Source organism: Lutra lutra, chromosome 14 (assembly GCF_902655055.1).
Source record: "Lutra lutra chromosome 14, mLutLut1.2, whole genome shotgun sequence".
In the NCBI taxonomy this organism is placed as follows: Eukaryota; Metazoa; Chordata; class Mammalia; order Carnivora; family Mustelidae; genus Lutra; species Lutra lutra.
In genome coordinates, this window is record NC_062291.1 from 38,024,721 (window position 1) to 38,043,572 (window position 18,852).

The window sequence follows — 18,852 nt, forward strand, 5'->3', positions numbered from 1 at the left end:
GTGCACGTACGTGTGTGCGCGCATGTGAGTGTGGGCTGGCAAGGGTGAGACCTCCACTTGAGGGAAGGCACGGCCATCCCATAGGAGTCTGCATATTCACGCATTTGGGTTTTAAATGTTGTGCCGCATCCCGGGCCTCTTAGGCTCTGCAGATTATGTATAATAGATGACCTGCATTTACAGAGATGTGTGCTATACAGATGTAAATGTTATTATAGCTTTTATATTTTATGTTCTTGTTGAAAGATCATTTTGTCTTTGAATAATATGGCCGTTCAATTTTTTTGGAGGGGAGGGGGTTATCTTTAAAAGAGAATATGAAATGGATATTGCACATCATATATTTCTTAAAAGTAATTTGGAATTTTAGGGTCTGGGATTGGGGCTGACTGATACACTGCCACGATGAGATATAACCCCTGGAAAATAACAGCACCGGCACATGCCTGCATCTGTCCAACCTCATAATTCACTTTCACATTGGATTATGGATGTCTGCGTTCAGTGAGTCTATCTTCCCTTTAGGTATTATTTCAGCCCTTTGAGATAATAAGGAAAGTTTAATTGCGTTGTTAATTGATTTTTTGCACAACATTATTACCTTGATTGATTGCAGAGTTGATGAAAATGTTAGACACAGGCAGCGTGGAGTATCAGCCCAGCAAGGAGTGGGAGCCTTGTGGAGAATAGATAACCTTGATGTTAAGAGCTATATCCTTCAGATATGTCTTCCCTTGACATATTGATGGCCCTTGAAAAGGGAAAAGCTGATTGTATGCAGAATGCAATCATTAAACCCACTTCAGCTCGCTGTTGATTAATTTGTTTTTTCCTGAAGGATCTAGTTATAGGGAAGGCCTCACTTGTACCAACAGCAGCCATGTCGTAGGCTCCGGCTTGTGCTTAACCCTCTAAGTGAAGAGAAACACTGAGACTGGCGTGGCTGAGACGGGAAGACTGTCTTAGCATGGCCCGAGTGTGCACCTGCTGTTCACAGACGTCCTCGTGCTCAGCAGCAGCCTCTCTCCTCCATCATCGTGTTTATTTTCCCCCAAAATACCGACTCTTTCAAAATTCCAAGGCCAGGGATCCTTTCACTGAGACATGGCACAGGAGGTGATGGAAACTTCTGGATGCCCTGGAAGCTTTGTTAACTAGGCTTCTAGTCATTTTTGGAGAAGTCCTGGGACTCAGAAGGTTTAGGATACCCCTGAGTATAACCAAGGGAAAACCTGGCATAAACAGGCTCCCATAATTGGAGAATGTGGTTCTTATTGGGGTGTGTGTGAAGTGTGGGGCCGGGGAGGGGTTTGTATGTAGCAGGATAAGAAGGACTTCCTGGAGATGGTTTATTGTGTTTTCAGTTACTCCTTTCCCTGGCCCTCTGTAACTCTTCCAAGAGATATTTATTGGTAGCTGTCATGGTTACTGAAGTCCAGAACCATCCCCATGATACCAAAAACCAGGTTAATTGATGCACTGTTTGATCGATCCATTGGACTTCTGTCCTGTTTCCCTCCACCACACCCTCACCACTTCATCCCTAGCTGCCCAACCCTGGACAGAGACTAAGAGGGCCAGTCTTATGGGGAAAAGGGCCTGGCCTTGCCCCCTACAGAAGACTGAAAGCTCATATAGATACAGTAATTCTAGAGAGGCTCTATCTTCCCCCTTTCTCCACCCCAGCTTCTACCCTTATTACTCTTCAGAATTCTGACTTTTTTTGCCCTCTTCTTCCCTTTGTGGCTATCCTCAGTATTCACTTAAACCAAATTTTAATTGCATAGCATTGCTGGAGACCTACCAAGAATTGTGTCAGCTTCCAGGAGTCCCGAGGCCCTCGTCCCCACCCCCCAAGAGGTCCTGTGGACTTTGGGGCAGAAGAGAAACAGCTCCCAGAGCTCCTAGAGCCACAGACTACCCTGTAGAAGGAATTCACTCTATGGTCCAAAACAGTTTCTCCTCAGTCGGCCCCACCGCCCCCTCCATTCAGAGTCTTTCTTCTGCTGAACTAACGACTGGCGCTCAGGGAGTCTAATATCCACAGAGTCTTGGCCCTCAATTACGGTAATGGCTTATAATGAGATTTTGGCCAAGTAGCAGGTAGCAGGTTATTACTTCCTGCTCAGCGTGGGCAATGTCTACGCTGTTAATTTGTGTTGTCGAATGTGGCTCAGAGCTGGGCATCAAACTGTCAGAGCCAGATGTATTCTATTAGGTGCGAGGCTCACATTGGCCCATGGGCAATTTTTTTTCAATATGGAGGCATGTTAACTCACCACAGGGTGAATCCTGACGAATTCAAGCCAGCCAAATAAAAGGGGTAATATCCCAAGCCATCAAAGTGGTATGTTCCAGAGACAGATAACACCTGGTACCACCCACTGTCAGCAATGTCTCTCCAACCCAGGCCATTCCACTGATAGGTAAAAAGTACACCCCTCTAAATATTGTTGGAGAGACTCTGGTGCCTTCATTAAGTTTTAATGAGCCTGACCCTAATGAAGGCCCTTATAATATGTTCTCTACTGTTTACTTTGTCTTTATCTTGGGTAAAAAAAAAAATGTACAAGAGGTTCATATTGCTCTTATAAACTGCTTTCTTCTATTAATTCTTCCTTAACCTATAGTTTCTTTCATTAGCATTAGCATATATATGGACTTTTTATTTTTCCAAGGCAGGCTAGAGGATGGGAAGTTAAAGATCAGGAAATAATGAAAATATTTTGGCATTTGGCATTGAGATTTGCTAGTGCCTGAGAATTATGCTGTGCTTTCTGCAACAACATACTTTTGTTTTTGTTTTTGTTTTTTATATAATGCAAACTTCTTTCAGTTAGCTCATGTATCAGCAGATTCCTTTTGTTTTCCTTTTGGAGAAAGCAATTTAGAGTGTCCTGGAATTAGGAAAGATTATAGTAATATCAGTACAGGAAAAGTTTATTTGGATTCTAATGAAGGGCAGATGGAGGCTGGACTAATGGGCCCAAGAAGGAAGGTCTTTCCCCCAATCCTTGCAGAGTTTGAATTATGACAAACCCAGTTGTTACTGGGTCTGCTTAATTTTATTTGAGAGGTTCTTTTTTTGCAGCTTGAAGAAGAATTAAAGAAAAAAAAGCAACTTGTCTTTATTTTCAATGACTCTCTTGAGAATTTTTAGCCTGAAGAACTAGACAGAACTGTGGATGTTTCCCCCCTTTTGATGTAAGCTTTCTAATAGAAGCAGATCTGAAACCCAAAAGCAAATTTGTGCTTGAGAGCAAAGCCAAAATTCCCATTCAGACTCTGTAGGAGGACCCCCACTGCTCTGATTTGTTCATTTAAGATTCTATCCTTTTAGAGGAAAGCTAAAGACTTTCTGGGAAATTTTTCTGCAATTTTTTTCCCTATACTTCATAAATTATGGTTTCCAGGTTCAGCTCTACCCTACTTATCCAAAAAAAACTCTTTTCTTCTGTTAATATAGTCTACACATCAATTAAATTTAAACTTTTATGTTTTTTTCTCATTAAAGAGCAACTATTATAATAATTATTGTTATTATTAACTTTAGGTGCCATTGGTTTTCAGACTGCTGTTTGGAGATAGTAACTGTATTTACTAAAACTCAATACACTAGGACCTTCAGTCAACGAGGTTTTCTGTCTCTGAATCTGAGTGATCTTAATTTTACAAGAATAAAAGCTAATGTCAATAAAAGCTACTTTTAAAAAAGGAAAAAGGAGCCCCTTTGGGTTGTCCTAGAACAGTGTCTGCTAAAGTGGGGTCCCCTAATCAGCAGCATCACTCTCACCCAGGAACTAACAAAAATGCAAATTCTTGGCCCTGTCTCAGATCCACTAATCAGAAACTCTGGGGATGGGGCTAAGCATCTGTTTTTGTCAAACTTCCGGGTGATTCTGGTGCAAGAGCAAGTTGCATCCTAGGATTCTTTCATTTATTCCACACTAAAAAATAATCTACTGAGTACCTACATACCCTGGGCCTCTTGAAGCAAGGATGAAAAGTTGTCATCTCTGCCCTTTTGGAGCTCATATATAAAGGAGATCTTAAGACCTTGAGAAACGTTCAGTGAGCAGTCTTCCCACCCCAGCGAAGGTTCTGAACTGTATCATCCTCACTATAGATACTCAAAGAAATCCTCATTTGTGGTCACTGTGATATGCCTGGTAAGATGAGGAAGCTGACTTTGGTTTTACGTAGTGTTGATGTAGGAGAGCAAACTCAGAAAGGTTTCTAGTTATCCACGAGTTAATGAGATAATTTAATTAATTAACTGGAACCCAACATTCCCCTAGTGGCTAGTCAATCACATGACTGTTATATGAGGAAAGAAAGTGTCTGGGAAGAAATTGTGTGAGAGCCGTTTTATGCATGCTTCGCTGACCATGTGCAAGGTCTCTTAGCTGAGATGGAGAGCCACACCTATGCTCAGCTCTCCTTCCCCTCATCTACTAACACCAATTTTTGTATACTCTCTTCTCTGATTTAATCTACTCATTTCTTTTAACTCTAAAAAATTCTCATTCAAAATGTCATGCCCTAGAATGTCATATGTTTATTGCTGTTTTAAAAATAATGATAAACTTGGGGCGCCTGGGTGGCTCAGTGGGTTAAGCCGCTGCCTTCGGCTCAGGTCATGATCCCAGGTCCTGGGTTCGAGCCCCACGTCGGGCTTTCTGTTCAGCAGGGAGCCTGCTTCCTCCTCTCTCTCTGCCTGCCTCTCTGCCTACTTGTGATTTCTCTCTGTCAAATAAATAAATAAAATCTTTAAAAAAAAAATAATGATAAACTTGGAATCCCTAGAAACCCACAAATACCTCATTTCTCCTAAAGGAAGTTGGTCATTTGCTGTCAGGCCATGAAAATAAACACTGACCTATGTACCAGAGATTAATGATAGGCACCAAATGGTAGTCAAAGAGAAGCTGAAATTATTATTTTATTTTTATTTGAGTTGTTTCTGCTTCTCTTTTCTTTATTTTCTTCCTTTCTTTCTTTTTCTTTTTCTTTTTTTTTTTTTTAAGATTTTATTTATTTGAAAGAAAGAGAGAGCACAGAGGGAAAGCAAGAAGGAGAAGCAGACTCTCCATTGAGCAGAGAGGCTGGTGCAGGGCTCAATCCCAGGACCCTGGGATCACTGCAGATCTTAACTGACTAACCCACCCAGACGCCCACTGCCCCTTTATTCTGATTAGTCTGGACCAGGTACTCTAAGAGAGAAGATGATAGTTGGGTGGGTTTGGGGTCGCCATGATCTGTGTGGATGGCATATACACAACTTTTGTATATTTTACTGATCCAGTTTTATTTTGTCTTATTTTTGAGTTTTCTCCTTTTTTTGCCAAGCCATTGGGTAGCATATTTTCTTTTGGATTTCTGCAATGAAAATGGTATTTTTCTAGGATATTCAGGAATTTATCTTTGTTTATTAGTTTACATACTTCTTTATACTTATGCTGGTATTATGTAAACATCCCCAACTCCTGAGCCTGGAGGATGAATTACAGCAACTGATGGCAAAGAAAATCAGTCTTGGAAATAGAGGCTAGAGGAATCCAAAAGGGGGGTGTTTGGTAGCCCCACTCCCAGAAAGCCTTCAGCATAGATTGAGCAAACGTGACATATTGATCATTACAGAACCTATAATTGGTGACCAAAAGCACAGTGTGGCTTTAATGGCCCTTCCTGAATAGTTGCCATCATTTTTTTTTTCTTTCCCAAGAAAGCTGCTGTTTTTCCTAAATTCATGCTGCCCTCTAGTGGCAATGCTCTTGACTTCAGATGGGAGATGGAAAAGATGAATATGGACATAATGGAGATGGTGGAGGTGACGAAGGGGTGAACTTTTTCTTTCTTTCTCTCTCTCTCTCCTGTCTGAAAGATTTCTGAGTTTTCTTCAGTAAAAAGAAAAAGGAACACTGAGAAGGAAAAATGAGGCCATACCACTTGACCACTGTCCACTTTGACTGACAGCTTGGGTTACGTGACATCCATCAGTGAGCAGCACGGAAGGGAACTTCATGAATCTGAGCTGATTTGCATTCCATCTTGGCATGCACTTTGGAATCCAGCCCATCTCAGATCCATTAAACCCCACTTAGAATACAGAGATGGGGAGTAGGGGAACGTGCTCACACCAAACGGGCCTTGAAGATTCCATTTCTCCCAATGGAAAAGTAGGTAAGAGTCAGCCTTTGTCAGACTGATCTTTGGAGTGCCCCACTGTCTTCAAGGCAGTGTCTTATGATTCAGAGATACCTGGGTTAGGCAGGTAGAGTTGCATGGGCGTCTGGTCTGGCACTGTGACCTGGGGAAGCCACCTTGAACTTCATTTTCTGCCATTATGAAATGAAAGACTTGACCTAAAATGAAGATGTTTAAATTTTGTCTCAATGCAAATTCTTCAGTACAGTTAAAGAAATAATTTTAAACAAAAGTATTCTATTCTTTGTGTAAGCTTGCTAGGAAGAATAGCAAAATAGAGTATTCTTATGAGAGTGTACAAATAAATCATCATTTAGGAAGTTGGAATAAAAACTTTCTGGCTTCATTTTAACAAGCACAAAAAAAAATGTAAACTGAGAAGAAAAACCAAGAATTTGGATTATTAAGAAGAGTTAGCAGGTTTTTTGTTTTGTTTTGTTTTTAATGGAGTGATGTTGTTGGAGCAAGGAAATCTTTACTGTGGCACTGAACTCTGATGTGTATATGTCCCTATTTGATTGAAATACAGTATATGTAGAGATAAGATCCAATCATATTAATGATGTTTAAAAAAGAACAAGTGAGCCCACCCTCAGACTGGGATTCTTCCCATCCGTCTCTGTCTACCTGAACAATCCCAGTATAACACAATTTTAAAAGCGGTGACATCTGAGGAAAAGCGTGTTGACTGTTTCCTTTCCAGGATTCACACAATGGAAACATCTGTTACCACATAACTTTTAATTCTATCAGCCTAATATTTCCTCTATGTGGAAAGGACTTTGAATGGCCAGGTGAGGTCTGGGCAAGGCCATGGCGCCTGCAACCTGAGGGCAGGGACCAGGGCCTCAAGGTGGAACAGTGGAGCTGGTTACGGAGGGTCCTCTTAAAGGTTCAGTTTTTTCTAGGAGTTGGACCAGCGTTTACATCTCCCACTAACAGATTCTATGAGGGCAAAACTGGCCCTGCATTTTCCTCCTCTTTTCCTACCTCCTTCCCTTGGCCTAAAACGACAAGCATCATTTCAGCTGCCCTGGGAGCCCAGAGCGCATTTTGCACAGGCTCTGGCTTGTCACACATCAACCTGTCTGCCCAGTCACGTGAACACTCGTGCAGCCTCCCCCAGTCTGGGAGGCTGGCGTCTCAGCCTTGCATTCCTATCACCTTCAGTTCAGGTTTTGCCAAGATCCTTTCTCTGCTGACTGGTTTCCCTCCCTGGCTTTTCCTTCCTTCCAAACACGCAGGTGAGGCCTGACAAGGCCCAGCATTTGTGTAAGCAGGTTATGTAATCTCTTCTCTCTCAGTGCAAAGTTTAACGTCCCATTAGGCCTCCCTAGGGGAATGAGCGCTGGGGCCAGGTGCCCTCTTCTCAAAGGGATAGGTGGCGCGGCATTTGGGTCAGCTTTCTTTCAGGATGTGGATGCATCCAAGCCTTGGATGCTATGGTCCATGCTATGGTTTTTGTTTTGTTTTGTTTTTTTGACCAGTGCTTGGTAGAAAGCAGCATGTCAGGACGCCACTGTTCAGATTCTGTCATGCATCCAGAGTATTGATCTTTGTCCTGCATACTCTTTGTGCTAAGAAATGAATAAAAACTATCATTTACTTTAACTGACAATAAGCATTGCCCGTAGGAAGAGCCAGTCCAAAATATAACTGACAGCAACTAAACCTGCACATAATGTAATTTATAATGGACAAAAACCAAACAAACAAATAAACAACTGACCAAGATTTATATCTTGTTGGTCTGTTGAAAAAGGTACAAATTCACGGGGCGAAATTAGCCGTGGTGGAAATAATGAAAACAAAGTAAAATTGAAACAAACCAAAACTACACACAATAAAGTGAGTTGACTAAACTTTAAAAGAAGGCACAAGTCTTCCTGTCACAACTCAGATCTACAAAATTGTATTCAGGTAATGTGACTTTATAAAAATTAATGACTCTGAGATTTAGAAGCTCTAACCGGTAAACTTTGATATTGGGAAAAGCTGAGAAATTTAGCCTTGTTGTAAAAAGTACGTGGAAAAGAGTTGATTCCATTGAAAATAAACTAGACAAAATGGAAGCAAAATGTGAAACATAGGATAAGGTTTAACTTTGCATTTAAAAATTAAGGAATTAAATTGGCTAAATGGAGTTTGCCCTGGATGAGTAATGCTTTCTCAAAAAAAAAAAAAAATTACCAGGCTAGTCTCCATGTTTATATTCATAAGTATGAAGTCAAAGCATCCTTGGGGTCAAAGCAGCAGAATTCAAGTGTCGACCACAGCCTTATCTCAGGGCAGCATAGCAGGGCCTGCTGCTCCTACCCCTCTTGGAGTTGTTTTGTATAATAAAGTAGAGGAGTTCAGGACTGTGCTCATTTGAGAGACTGGGGGACATCCCTTGCATGGCGCTGTTTGAAGTGATAGTCAGTAAGGACCGTGTGCCCCTGGTTGATGGAGGAGACAGTGGGAGCCCTTGCACATGTTTTTGGGATTAGCAAGCATTGCACAGCCATGGCACCGGCTTCCAACCCAAGAAGCAGATTGTAAACTGAGACACTTGCCTAAAATCACACTCAGCTAGTTTGGGAAGGAAGTCTGTCACTTTATCCTTTGATGTCTCTACCCTCTCCAGGGTAGAGTGCCTTTCCCCTTTTCTTCCCAGCCTGAGGCTTCTCCGAGGAGCCTGCCAACCAAGGGGAAATCTGCATGGCATGGTGTGGATGATGGGCTTTGTCCTCCTTCTACAAAAACAGCTCCCAAGCAACCCCTTCCCTTAAGACCTTTTGCAATCTCTCTTCTTTCCATTTTGCCTTAGTCTTTAAGTAGCTGACCCTAAAGGAGGATGTTGCGCTAGGAGCCTGTAATTTTGCAGACTCTGCTGAATCTGGTCTGATATCCACAGCAGAGCTGATAGCACAGCACACAGGCTGACCTCTGGCTGTTGCTCCCGCCACTTCTCAAGATCATAAAACATGGGCATTTATTTCCTTCCAGCTCCCAGTTTACTCGCGGCCCACATGTACCAAAGACTGAGGAATGTGCTTTCTGGGGACTGTCCTCCGTGTATGATGTTTACAGCTCTTAAGGCTGGATGATAACATTCACTTTGCTTCCCTCTCTCCAGCCAGATATTGTGATTGCTTTGTTACTGTGGGAGCAAAGTGTTCAGCATAAAAACAACCTTGGTGTTTAGGAATTGAGACTGTTGCCTTCTGTCCTTTTGCCCCCTTCTTGTTAAGATGTTTCAGACATGTAGTCTTAGTAGAGGTTAAGGTATGAGTGTTCAGTAATTGAAATTCCTAACTTTGTGGATTCTGTTCAAGTTGTGTATAGGTAATAATTTCAGTGGTATTAATCTATCTAGTCATCAAGCATTTATTGAACACCTCCTCTGTACTGTTTCAACCACTGGGCTCTAGAGATTGGGGAGGAGGAAGTATTGTAGAGGTGACATGTTCACAAGTATGTATAGGACACAGGGAAATGGAACATGTACAGGACACATGGAAACATAGTTCTAGAACCTTCTACAGTGTACCAGAAAGACTCTCCAGATACTCTTTCCCTATCTGCCACTGGACCCGCCTCTTCACAACACTGTCATCAGTATTTTTCAGAGGCCATGAAGGGTCTAGTTCCTTCCTTCCTTTTACAGATTGGAAAACAGGAGTTCCAAGAAAAGCCAGCCGTCTGTCCTTCGCCTGTTCCACAGCGCAGTCTAATGGCAAGCTCCTAGTCATCAAAATCACTGAATCAAAATCTGTTTGTCATTACACAGCTATAATTACATTTGTGATAATAGCATTTAAAACAATGATTACCAAAACTAATGCTCATAATGATAATAGCATTGATACTTTTTACTTAATTTTACAAATGTGAATTTATTGGCCCAACCTGTACTCCATCATCAAATAAGAGTTTGTATTCATATGTTTGTGTGTGTCTAGACTATTGTTCCACAACTAAGATATAAATGACCACCCACTTACTCTGATATTTAGAGTTGAGCTCGGTTGAACCTAAAGTTGGCAAGTTAACAGGCTTATATCAAAGCTAACAGGACATGGGCTAGTTTGCTGAAAGCATGTCCCAGCACTGAGTGTGGAATCCAGGCCGCACAGAAGTTAGTGGAACGTCCTTACTGGGGAATTTTGAGGTCCAGCAGATCTTCGCTTCTATATATTATGGAAATGTGGGCTGGATGAGTTTCAAGAGCTAACTTAGTTGAAATCAAATTTTTGATTAACTGACCATTGGATTTGCCTTCTCCATCAGGCAGTATTGGATCTAACGTCCCTGTCTTCATAAGGGAAGCATTTGAAAATACTAAATCACTTATTTCAGAGCAAGAATGAACTTCCAAGATTATCTGGCCCCTTGCCTTCGTTTTACAAATGGGGAATGCAGCCCAGTAAGGAAAAGAGACATGGACATGGTCACATAACCATTAGGGGTAGAGCTGGATTTAAATACAGGTCTTCTCCCCCCTCTCCTTAATCAATAAACAGCAGAAATGCAACTGGAAATTTAAGGCCATCCAGGGGATCAGGGAGCCTGGGGTCTTTGTTGGACCCCACATGAGTGTACAAGGCATTTCTACTTGGGGACTCTGAGGGTCTTGCCTGGCACAGTCTCTGGTACTGCCCCGACATCACAGACTTGCATCCAAAGAAAAGACGCTGCTTCTCGCCCCTCAGGCAGCCCCAAGGTCATAACTTAACCTGCGTAATTAGAACATCCATTCCAGAGGGGGAAACATTTAAAAGATAAAGGACCTCTTTAAAACAGATTCTTCCCAATACATTTTTTTCATAATTATAGTTTTAAAAGCTTATGGTGATGGGAGAGCTGGCTACTTAAGAAAAATTAGGAGTCTCATTTGGCACGAGAAGATTCCCCAGGGGACAGCACACTGTCACTTTTCAGGGACCCTGAAAAGAAACCCTCCACACAGACAGATACATGTCGGCCTTACACATGGCAAGCCGGCTTCACTTCTTATGGCCAAAGCCAGATATTTTAATTAAAAACACTACATATGCCATTAAATGTGTTGTTCCTCCTGCAGTCCCAAGACGTTATAGTTCGAGGAGATACAAACAAGTGAATGCATTACAGATGTACGCCAAAACCACCGCCTACTGAGTCACAACCAGCGGGTTCCCACATTCCAGCCTCGGAGCGCCTCCCTGTCAAAATGTTCTTTGCAAGCAAACTGTTCCCTCTGTAATTTTCACAGTTTATGGCAGTTGCCATGACAGGAGAAGAGGGCCACAGGGAGGCCGGGGAGAGAGAAACATGCTGCCACCTCACTTAATTTATAAGCACATGCCATTATTTTACAAATAATCTTCAGGAAGGCTAAAGTCCTATGGCCACACATGGGATTGTGGGGTTGATTTTTTTTCTCCCTTATTAATTTTATTTATTTGTTTGTTTGTTTATTTTTTGGAACACTAATGTCCCATGTGAGCCCAACTGTGCACTCGGGTAGGATTCTCAACAGAGGCAACACTTGCTTAGTTTAAACCACTGTAGGTGGCGCGAGTTCAAAAATTTCAGCCGATTTTAACTGTCACTAGCCAGACCACCTTCCTCCCCAGGAGAACACCAGTGGCTGGATCTCATTTTTGGCTGGCAGGCCGTCCCTGTGCCTTCCTGGAGCAGCCCACAGACGGGGTGCCTTCCCTGTAAGGATTTGATTCAAGGTGACAGCTCCTCACACGTTGGCGCTCTGATCACCTCAAGTAGCTGAGATACCAGGGGGATGAGTGCGCTCCTCCTGCAAAGTCCAAATTTAGATTGACTGAGGTTATCCTTAGGCCCCTTGACCCCAAGTGCTCTGACAGAACAGGGCTGCCAGGAACTTCGAGCAGAGAGTTTTGTAATGATGTCTGGGGAGAACCGCTCTGCAGGAGCGGGCGGAGAAGACCCCAAGTGATAGGGAGTGATGTCAGCTTTCGTTAGCACGGCAGACAGTGTTAGAATATCCTTGGCATAATATGGCACTGGTATCTCTGTCAGCATCTCTGTTTTCTGTCACCACACACAATCCTGGGCCTGTCTCTAGCCCTGACAGTGTCTCTTCAGATCAGGTTATTGCCAGCACAGAGACTAGCTCTGCTCCCCACCACACAGCCCTTTGTTTGAAGTCTGCCCTTTTGTCATCAATGCATTCGATGCCTATTTAAATCTGATGGTGAGTGCGGTATCTGTTTTCCCGTCAAGAGATCATTGACAATATTAATACCTCATGTCCTTGCCTCATTCTCCAAGCTCTGACACCTCGCCAGTCTCCTGCATTCATCAAACAGCCCTCTCTCAACAGGACGTCTATAAACATCCTTGCTTCCAGGCCCCAAGGAACAGGGCAGGCCTTAAAAAGGACTTTCATCAGTGCTGACCAGAAAGAAGGCCTGGGGAACAGGGCTCAGAACCCTTCACCTCCCTCCCTCCACATTCCAGCCCACGTTCCAGGGGTAGCCAGCTTGTTTCCAGGATGGCACTCGCCATCCAGGTTGTAGCTAGGCAAGGTCTGGAGTTGACGGTTACCAAGGAGAGAGGATAGAGGAAAGAAATTCAATCTCTGAATGTACTGGAGTGTTTACTGGAGAGAATGCACCCGCTAGTGTGTGGTGTGTGGGTGTGCATGTGCGTGCGTGTATGTGCGTGTGCACGCATGCATGCATGTCTGACTTTCATTCTTTTATTCAAGAGAAAGACTGTGTTCTTTATGATACCTGACAGCCCTACCCATTTCTTTTTGTAAAAATTCATGCTGTCCTGGTGCTAGAGAAAGTAATTAAGATCCCTTGGTCTCATCCTTCCAGATTCTTAGGGTTTATTTGAGTTAGTTATGTTCAAGAAATCCCTTGGTGGATTGGCAGAAACATCTAAGACACTCACACCCAGGTCTGTAAGGGATACTGCTCCTGGAACAGAACCTGACCGGCCAGCCTGACCAACACGCCAGCTCCCAGCATTGGGGACAATGTTAGTACAGTCACAGGTGCTCCATAAAGCGGTATAATAAAGGGAGCAGCTCAGAGCGGCCAACAGCCAGTGGAATAATTTCTAGACCCAAGAAAGGTCTCAAGGAGGTCTTATCCAAGCTCAATGTTTCCAAACACCTAATTTAAAGCAGAAACTAGGGATTGGGGCCAAGGGGAAAGCCTGGCTAAGGGGTAAGATGGGTCTGCAGTAACCTTGTTCGCAGAAACGTAATAAACAGAAGTAATGAGAGCAAGGCCAAGACCGGACTGAGGCCATGAAAGAATGTCATCCTCTCCCTTTGGCCCACTCTCAAGAGATCCTGTGACCCTCGGAATTCCTGACTTTGTCCCAAGCCATCCAAACCAGGGAGCATCTGCCCTGTCCTTAAAAGTTTCTAAGAGCCATTTTTAATCCTTCGTTATGAATAATATTTGAAGTTCTGTAGTAGAGAATCATATCTTGTAGGATCACCAAAGTATTTCCTTAGAACTTCTGCTGTGAAGAACCTGGATAATTTCATGTGCTAATTTATCCCAAATGAAGAATAGATGAGACTGTTGGTTTCACACTAACAGACTGATAGAAAAAAATAATTATGCCTATAGGTAGCTATTTTTACAGGTAGATTTGTGGCTCTTGAATTAATGTTTTATGGACATTTCTTTGCTTTTTTCTGGTTATGCACACTTGGGAGACTCAAGTATTTTCAGTAATAAGACAACTCTATGAAGCTGAGTTTTAAGTTACTTGTTCTAAGATTAGAAGAAAAGCAATATGGCAAAAAGCAAACTGTAATTATAAATGTTTTCTTTGAGAAAAACTTATTTTCCCTTAATGATCATACAAAGCTTTCATAATAACTGTGGAAGGTGACTTCTTATGGATATTTAGAATAAATATTGAGTTGGTTAAAAGATTTGGCCCTATTCTAGAGGTATTTTTCATACTTAAACTCTCCTACAATTTCCTTGAATGTAACAAAAACTGCACATGGAGCCACACAATTATTTAAAATAAAACTAAAGATGAATATCAATGGTATTCCAATGTGAGAATTCATTTCAGGCCTCCTGTTAGAGGAAGCCCTTTTGGGGTGCCTGGGTGGCTTGGTCAGTTAAGAGTCCAACTCTTGATTTCAGCTCAGGTCTTGATCTCAGGGTCATGGGTTCGAGCCCTGTGTTGGGCTCCAACCTAAAAAAAAAAAAGGGAAGAAGAAGCCCTTTAATGCTGGAGGCTCTTGTTGATTTCCATGTGGCATTTTGTCAACACCACCACTGTTCCTTGATCACCCAGATGTGTTTGATGCCTCCTGGGATTTGGGAGATTCTCCCTGGAAGGTCATAATCTTGATTCATGATGAAGGACTTGGAAAGAGTCACATCCTGGGAAAATTGTTTTTACATCTTTTGCTTGGGTACGACCTATCTTGAAAGTCTTAATTTTCCCTTTTTAGAAACTCTACTAAGGGAACTTAGAGAAAGGTTTATGCTTTATTTTGAGGAGTATTTGGCCAAACTGGAAAAGGTGGAAGAGAATTTCTGCAGGGAACATGTTATTCCGAGAAACCTGTGCTCTGGTGACATTTTATTGGAGTGTCAACTCTGAGGACAAGAAAGTAGGGTCCTTCCCTTCTGGGGCTTAATCCATTTGCTGCCACCCACTGGATCAGGGACCATGTTGCGTATCTGCTTTTGTGCACCGTGCTTCCTTGCTGTACTCATCGCACCACCTCTGAAGATGTGTTTCCTTTTCTTTGCAGGTGTCCTGGGGAAGTGTCGCTATGTTTACTACGGGAAAAACTCAGAGGGCAACAGGTTTATCCGAGATGACCAGCTCTGATGGCAAGTTCTGTATGCTTTAGCCTGTGTCATGAGAATAAAAGAAAAAAAGGCAAGTAAAAATAAAGAAAAAGCTAAAGAAAAAACACTGGCCCACACTGCATCTCTGTGGGAAGGCTATGACTTCAGCTTTTGGTACCTTCTGCTGACTTTGCCAGGACTGTCAAGATCATCCTTCTGCCTTAGACTGAATGGTCACATAGAGATTGACATGAATGCCCTTAAGCAGGTCTCATCCACTAGGGTGACAGACAGCGGCGGTGAAGCACCAGGGCTGACAGGAGGAACACCATGATAGATTGCCTGGTCTCTCCACTGCTCACAGGGGAGCAGAGGTCACACCTGGGGCCTCCCTGAGCATGCTCGCTGGCCGTGGTCCAGCAAGAGAGACTATCTTCAGCTTGCTTACTGAGTAGAGAACCCTCTGATACCATTGTGCCGTGGGTTGATTTTTAGTGAAATAGTCACAGTTTAGAGGAAGGCTACCCTCCCTTATTCACCTTAAACTTCAATCCCTTCCATTCTGCACAGCCGCTCCCCCCACCCCCTGCAACATACACTGTCCTTTAGCATCTTTCTTTGTTCTGGGTGGTGCATTCTGGTTTGTGGTCTTTCAGAGAACAGAGGGTATAAGTTCTCAGCCCGCTTGGACATTTATGGCTGGCTTTGTGTTGTTCCATTTCCTGTACTGGAGTAAATCGCTTTCCCTAAACCCTGACTGTAAAAGCATGGACTCGGTCTTGTTTTGAATATTTCTAAATCCATTTCTTGCCCGGAATCATAGACAGGGTCAGGCGTCTTTCCCAGCACCAGGCTCTGGTTGCACCAAGGACTGGGATTTATGTATGTGTGTATTTATTCATTTTCAACCACGCACATGCCCAGCCATACCTGTGGCTGTATGTGTAGTTCGGAGCTGGCTTGTTCCTTCAGGTGCTATTTAAAGATAGTGAGGTGAGGAAAATAGGGAGATGGGTCAGGAAGTTAAAAAAGAAAGTGAGGACCACAGAAAACACCCATTAGACCAAATCTTTTTTTTTAAAGATTTTATTTATTGACAGAGAGAGATCACAAGTAGGCAGAGAGGCAGGCAGAGAGAGAGAGGAAGAAGCAGGCTCCCCTCCAAGCAGAGAGCCCGATGCAGGACTTGATCCCAGGACCCTGAGATCATGACCTGAGCCGAAGGCAGAGGCTTAACCCACTGAGCCACCCAGGTGCCCCAAGCAGTTTTTAATAGAAGGCACAAACCCTTTGAATTTTCCTCAGGACCTCTCAGAACTGAAATCCCTAAGCTTGTGAGAGGATCTTTGTGTATCTTTGGCTAAATTCCAGCACGAATATGACAAGGAAAAGAAGCATTACGTACTCGTTGGGTAGCTATAATTTGATTTAATATACCGACACACCAGTGAAATCTCTCTAGGATGCATTTGAAAGGCTGGCCGCTCTTGACACGAGAGCATTTATTTTTGCTTCTTCTGTTTGACCAGTGTTCATTGTCCTGGATCTCTCACTATTAGGTTGGGTTGAGGATAGCAAAACCTGAAAGAGAGTCCCTCCAAGTTATAGGCAACCCATAACTAGAGGGTCGCTACTGTAAGAGTCTTTGGGTACTCAAAATCACCAAGGACCCAAGACGAACCTACTTTCCCAGTTCTAGACTGTTTATGTGGCCTCTGGCCTTCCGAGTCAACACAGTCCTTGCATGACTTGCAATGAGGCTGGCAGGAGTCCCTCTTGTAGATTATGCAAGTTAATCAGTTATGGAGACAAATTTAGATCAAAATCCTCAAGGCCATTAATAATTAGAGGATATGCAATGTTTGCCTTTATCTCTCAAATCCATTAATAACTAGAGCTGAGTACCTTTTGTCTGTTTGATCTATAAAACAGCATTGGGGTAATGCTTTAAATTAGCTGCCTTAGGTCCCACCCTGGCTCTTTGTTTAGAAGCACCAACACATGTTTTGTCCATGGCATATTATGGGCAGCCAGATTTCTGTGCAAGGGCAGCTAGACGAGTCCAATGTCATATCCAATCTAGCAGCACATATATCCTTGTCTTTATAAAAGGCTTTAACCCTGCCTCAAACAATAAAAAAGCACTTGTGAACTGACCACAGAATTTTTCCATCTTTATTTTTCTTACTTGTTTACTTTTCGTAATGTCAGAACCATTTGTATCATGCACAGGAATGCCTCCCTCAATGCGAGCTTTGGAAGCAAAAAATATTTTTGGAGTGAGTTATTGACCACATTGTTCCCCTCTCTTTGGGTTGTTTATTTTCTTCCAAAATGGCGTAATAACTTTAATTAAGATTAGCTTTAATTATCATATACGTAAAGGCCATTGCTACAGTCCATTTATCTTAATGATAGAATTATTACGAGTTTTCTTTCTCTTGAACGGGGATGACGGTCATGAATTTGTGTTGGGTTGTTTACAGTTCCACAGTTTGTGGAGCAAGATTTGCTGTGTAGAGCGAGACGTTGGTCTGCATTAGTAGAGCAGGAAATGATGCTGAGTGCTTATCTTAAATCTGTAAGAATTTCCCAAACATCGTTTTTTAAAGTAGAGCATTAGAAGGTAAGAAATTCAGTCAAAGCTCAGAATTATTTCACACCTCCAATTGCCCCTTGGTCCTTCTGCCTTTTACCCTATTCCACTGAGCTTTTTCTTAGGAGATCACGCTAGCCGGCATCCCAGTATCCTCTCTCCCAGGACACTGGTCTGCCTTGAGAGCCCCTACAGTAGAAGGCTGTCTAGAGTCCTCTATTGCCTCTGCAAAGTCAGGGCAGACTGCCTTTTTCCTAAGTAACATGATTTTATAGAACAATTTGTTCCTTGGGGAATAATGTTTTAGATTGTGGGGAATCCTATTAAAAGTACAACTATTACAATAATTTGCTTTTACTTTTAGAAGCCTTGATTATAAACCCTCCATCTGTTTGTTGCTTTAAATAGAGGCACATTATAAGAGATGATCACTCGATCAAGCAGCACGTCTGAGTGTTGTGCATTTTCACATGTTCACGTATACTAAGGAATAAAAGAAAATAAACCACGGATTCTGGATGAAAGGATTTTTCATTTGTTCTGTTTTGTTCGGTTTTGTCTGTGTGTGCATGCGCGTGTGCGTGCGTGTGCGTATCTTCCAGCAGGGATGTGTCTTGCACGTTTTTAAGGGAAAATCTTTCTTGCTGCTTCTAGGAAATAACCTGGCTTTTTCTTCTTTGTTAATATGCAGATCAAAAACAATCCACAGGGCTCTTTTCATCAAACATAGCAACAGTGTTCAGTAGTTACTACTCATAAAAGGAGCCTAAGTCAGATCCGCGTCGCTGCCTAATGCCAGGGGTCGACAACACAGGGTCCATTGAGGCTCTTCCACAGTGTCTGTCCAATGCAGCTGATCCAATGTGACGTTCACCATCTGCTTATCCCAATTCTGTTTCCAAGAAGACTTTGCCGAAGAACTGTGTTTACCATTACTTGTGATGCTCCCTCTAACTTGTCCAAATACCACATGGTAAACTACCGTGACTAGGACCTGGAAGGAAAAACGAGACCAGAGGAGCACAAAACACGTTGGTTACTTATTCATATGACAAAGAGACTATCGGCCCCTAGCGGAGTACTGTGTCTTACTTCCAATCCATCAGCACACACTTAAGGGATTTGAAGAATACTAGAAGACATAGCCATTGTCCAAAAATATTGTCTTCCTATAGGTTTACCTGAAGTTTTCCAGCCTTAGGAGTCCTTCTTTGGGGAATTATAATGTTAATTTGTTACTTTGTGGGTGAAGTAGGTAGT

At 42.7% G+C, this 18,852-nt stretch overlaps 1 protein-coding gene across 4 annotated transcripts in view; it reads left to right on the forward strand.

Annotated features, from left to right (window-relative positions):
- The window catches only part of LRMDA (leucine rich melanocyte differentiation associated), a 1,078,273-nt gene extending 1,060,053 nt beyond the window's left edge, over nucleotides 1-18,220 (forward strand). For all 4 annotated transcript variants that reach the window (XM_047702506.1, XM_047702507.1, XM_047702508.1 and 1 more), the window contains one exon: nucleotides 14,957-18,220. In XM_047702506.1, the coding sequence (XP_047558462.1) occupies nucleotides 14,957-15,036 (80 nt within the window). In that variant the 3' untranslated portion in view covers nucleotides 15,037-18,220. The remainder of the gene's footprint in view (nucleotides 1-14,956) is intronic.
- The last annotated feature ends 632 nt before the right edge of the window (nucleotides 18,221-18,852 follow it).